The 4,559-nt window shown below is 46.8% G+C and overlaps 1 protein-coding gene across 1 annotated transcript; it reads left to right on the forward strand.

The window, feature by feature from the left end:
* Window positions 1–2,899: 2,899 nt before the first annotated feature.
* Window positions 2,900–3,769, forward strand: bhlha9 (basic helix-loop-helix family, member a9). The gene has a single exon (XM_068744992.1). The coding sequence runs from the start codon at window positions 2,900–2,902 to the stop codon at window positions 3,767–3,769; it is 870 nt and encodes a 289-aa protein (XP_068601093.1).
* Window positions 3,770–4,559: the final 790 nt, after the last annotated feature.

The raw sequence follows: 4,559 nt of genomic DNA on the forward strand, positions 1-4,559 counted from the left end.
AATAAAATAGTTGCCATGCAATTACCCCTGTGAGGCTGATGGGCTTTTTAACGTACATCCACCATCCAAAGGGAGCGCGGTGTGACAAATAATGGCGGGGGCAGCGTTTATATGGGGCTGGAAGCTTTTTATAGAGGTGAGAAAATTCCATGGCAGACACAAAAACATGCATTAACATACCAGCACAGAGCCAAGGTTAGTGAACCCGGACCCTCACTCACTTATTAGCTCTAACTACCCCTTTGGAAATATACATCTATAAGGTTTGGCAAACAGACCTCTAATAACAAACGGCTAACAACCGCTCATTACGGGGGGGGGGGGGGGGGGATCAGGAGATTTACAAATCTTAGGTTCAGCGGCGTTGGACCAGTTCCTGAAAATTGTTATTCCATCAAGGGCACGGTGAGCTGCATGATAAAATCTGGTGATTTATTCATGGCGGCTGATAATTACTGGTGTCTTCTCTGCATGCTGTCAAAAACGAATGGACGGGGAGAGTCCGATTGCTGCAGTCTTCAGGCCCTTTATGCCACGGCAGTAAATCTGACGTGTTTGTGAACTCATAAATCAGCCCTTGATGAAGCCCACGTACTCGGAGCTGAGCGTGGCGTGAACATTTCCAACAGTTTGAGATATTAAAGTATGTCAGAGATTAGCAAGCCTGCTAAAAGGTGTGAACAAAGCAGAGAAAAATATATAAATAAAAAAACATCCTTATGGTCAGAGACGGCGTTAGACTCAATGAGACTCGCAGTTGATCCTCACTTTGACCTGATTTTTTATTTTTTGTATACCTTGTACCAGGAAGCATTATCAAGAATATACATATACGTTTACCGTGTTCCAATACAGTAAAAAAGTTATATATAATTAACTGAGTAAAAGTAGTGACATAATGGTGTGAGGCCTTACTGCTGTTTTTTTCTCTTCTCAACACAAACATCTCCCTGGCTTTAAAATAGAGCTTTCATTTTACAGTAATTTAATTCTCTCAACTTGCTAACTTTGCTACTCATCCCACGAACGCACGTTTCTGACAAATGTGGCACCATTTAAAGGGGAAATGAACAAGCTTTCCAATAGAAGAAGATTGATGACCATGAAGCATCGCTACAACAAAGAAGTAATGTAGTCAACACACATTTCCTTAGTTTTTGCGCAGCAGTTTCTTTCAGCTTGTGTCTTCAAATGGCCTGGCGCTCGATCATTGCAGCAGGCCGTCTTCTTGGCAAACCCGATGGGCAGGCTGGGCCTGTCCCAGTGGATTTAACTGTGTTAAATGTGAATCAATAAAACGTGAGGAATCCAACAATGACTGCTGGATGGCTCCAGAACTTAAAAAGTAAAAACAAAAAGCTCATTTTCTGTTCATTTAATTAAAAACATGGAAAATACTCCTCGAAAATTGTGCAAACGCACCAGAGGCATCCAATCAGCAGGCCTGCTAGAGAACATTTATGATGGGTGGCTCACGCTCAGTAAAACAACGGTAAAACGGCTAAACTTCACCTTCCCACCTCAAGTCATGGTCGCCCTATTGGAGCTAAGTCTGGGCTGTAATTGTTTTAAAGGTTGGCGTCTCAGTCCCGCAACACGTACAATAAAAACAAGAGGGCAGGAAGGAAGCAATGCAGCTCAACGACCCCCCAGCCCGGCGTCTGAGGACCTACCCTTTAGTTACCTGAGCCGCTGCACTTCGCTAGGAGGCTAAAGCTAAAGGTCAGCGCAAACACCTTTCACTGTCCAACGTCACATCTGGCACGTAGCGCTCACATGTGGATGCAGTTCCTTCCTCCATCCCACTCTTCAGTTCAAATTTTGTGATTCCCAAAATGTTGCAGCCGTGTGAATCTGCTCAAAACGGAGCCGCGTCTTTGCTCGTAAAAGCTTCAGAAAATCGATAGCCTAGCCAGCAACGGTTACAGGTTCTAATTGTAAAATATTTGCCCTTGCTCTTTCCCCTCTCTTTGAAGTCTGGGGCTCTTTCTGCTCCTGTCCCCCAGGTACTGCCCAGGCCTGATTTATGGGGATGGGTTCCAGGGAAGCTGTACTAAATTACATGGCCCTTAAACCTTAGCAGGGAGAAACGGAGGGAGGGAGAATTGCCACTCAAGAGACGAGCTAATTGCAAGGACAAATCTAACCTACGGTAGATAACAGGGTCCCTCTCTTCCCAGACCAGAGAAAATGGGATAAATGTGAAATTTGTCAAAAATGTCCCCGAGACTAATATTCACAGACCATCTATTTAGATGAATATCTCTTTTGTAGTGGCAAGAGGAGGGAGGTATGGAGAAAGGAAATAAGAGGTGTGATATACAGCATTGCTTCATATAAAGAAAAAACTTGTGAAAGGAAACGGTGTCGTATAATAGCTTTGTGTTTTAAAATACTACAGCATCATAAAAAGCATTAAGCAACTCAATCAAGATCCTCTGCGAAGGCGTTAAAGGAACCGTGAAGGTAACCGCTATGATCTAATAATCAGTGCATTTGACTCAACATGAAGTGTTGAACATTTTCTGGAAGGGATGTGAGGGAGAGTCAAAGTAAGAGGAGGAGGAGGAGGAGGAGGTGACAATGCCATTTGCCTGGAGGTACCCATAAACCTCAAGAGGCAGAGAGAGTGCACCATTCCTCACAGGTGACTGTACCATGTGACTTCAAGGTCTTTAAAAAGCACACCAACCTGCCTTGTTCAGGTACAAGTAATCACAAGGCACCAGAGGAGTCGGAGGAGGAGAATACCTGGGCTGTCGTCTCAACAGCGAAGCCCGACAAGACACGCCGAGGAGCACTCGGGGAGCGTGTCCAGAGGTCGTAGCGGTGGCAACCGCAGCGTTCCAGACAACCGATTCTTAATTCTTCAAAGCTTTTTGTGTCTATTTATCACACAATGAGCTGCAGCAGCATCGCAGGATCAGAGTTCTCCGAGGAGGAGCTGGATCTCGGTATGCTGGAGCAAGGGGTGGATGAAGAAAGTTCAAAGGCATCTTTTCAAGACAGCGCGAGCTCAACCAGCAGCCCGAGTGACCCGGAAGAAGGCCAGACGAAGAAGCGCAATCGCCCAGTCCGTTCAAAAGCTCGAAGGATGGCTGCCAATGTCCGCGAGCGAAAACGCATCCTGGACTACAACCAGGCCTTCAACGCCCTACGGGTCGCCCTGAACCACGACCTCGGCGGCAAACGGCTCTCCAAGATTGCCACCCTGCAGAGGGCCATCAACCGCATCTCTGCCCTCTCAGTATTTCTGAGTTCCAACCCTCCGAGCAAGCCCTCCGCCCTCCATGAATGCAACCGGCCGTCCGTTGGGCCCGTTGCCATGGGGACCTCTCGACTTGAGCCGACCAGGGCGGCGGTTCCTCATCTGGAGCACCAAGGGTACATCCCCTGGCATGCGTCCGGCTCCCACCGGATGCAGCCCCAACAAGCGCCTCACATGCACAGGTTGCAAACAGAGCCCCACGTCTACATGGACAACGCTGTGACGTCGTGCCCTCCGTCACCACACTACCCTTGTTACCCCGCTGACCGGCAGCTGTACACTTCACATGGACACTGCGGCAGCCCCGGCGACCATCCGCCCAGTACTCTGCGATATCCTCGGGTGGGTGAAGGGTTGGGATACCAAGGGATTTGGACCTCCTGCACTCAGAGATACATGGACACGTTTGTGGAGCCTTCCTCAGCTCTGGAGCTTCCCTGGCAGGTGAGCCACCTGCAGGAGCCGGAGCATAACCTCCCTCTGTGCTCCGACATACTTTAGCAGGGGAGCATCCGCCACTATAAGCCCCGGGGGACGCCCATGACCCCCGGGACAGAACTGTTATTGAAATCTGCTCGGTGTTACTACCAAACTCTCTCTTTCTAGAGAAGAGCCCTCCAAATGTAATTCAGGAAATGTGCAATGGCAATCAAGACTGCAGAATGTTGTAAAAATGTGAAAATGTTTGTCAGCTCAGGTCGGAACGTGTCACTGAAGATCATTCAGCTACAGTACTGTGCTCTAGTTGCTCAAGTATCATTTTGCCTTCTGCAGGGAATGGGAAATAATGTAACACACAGCAAACATGTCAGAGATAAACACAGGAGGAGCAACTAGAAGACACTGAACGGTTTAAGCTGGGAACGAGCTCACGCTTTAGGTCTTTGTTAATAGAAGTGCGTCTTTAGTAACTGTGATCTGAGATTTGAGCCCAAAGTTCAACATTTTTTCATGTATTTATTGTCTGTATTTCATAAAAAAAAGAAAAAGGCATAGCTGTGTGTAAAAATGTACGCAATGAATTTTATTTTCTAAACTTCAAGATTAAATGTTAAATTTACGTTTACGTTCAACAACGTTGTGATTGTTTTGGTTCTGCAGATTTTAATGAAGAACTAAAGCTGTGTCTGAGTGTGTGCATGCATGTCTTAAGATGCTTGTGTGTGTGTGTGTGTGTGTGTATTTGATTATAGCCTAAGGTGGGTAGTCTCTACTGTTGAGATGACAGAGGTCCTTCACTCAGTTGAAAAATGTCCTCACAAGTCCATTCTTGTCATATTTGGAGGGGATG

The sequence above is a fragment of the Brachionichthys hirsutus genome, chromosome 10 (genome assembly GCF_040956055.1).
Source record: "Brachionichthys hirsutus isolate HB-005 chromosome 10, CSIRO-AGI_Bhir_v1, whole genome shotgun sequence".
Taxonomy (NCBI): domain Eukaryota; kingdom Metazoa; phylum Chordata; class Actinopteri; order Lophiiformes; family Brachionichthyidae; genus Brachionichthys; species Brachionichthys hirsutus.

Coding starts and splice junctions, on each gene's coding strand:
- bhlha9 (XM_068744992.1), top strand. CDS start 2,900: ATGAGCTGCAGCAGCATCGCAGGATCAGAGTTCTCCGAGGAGGAGCTG.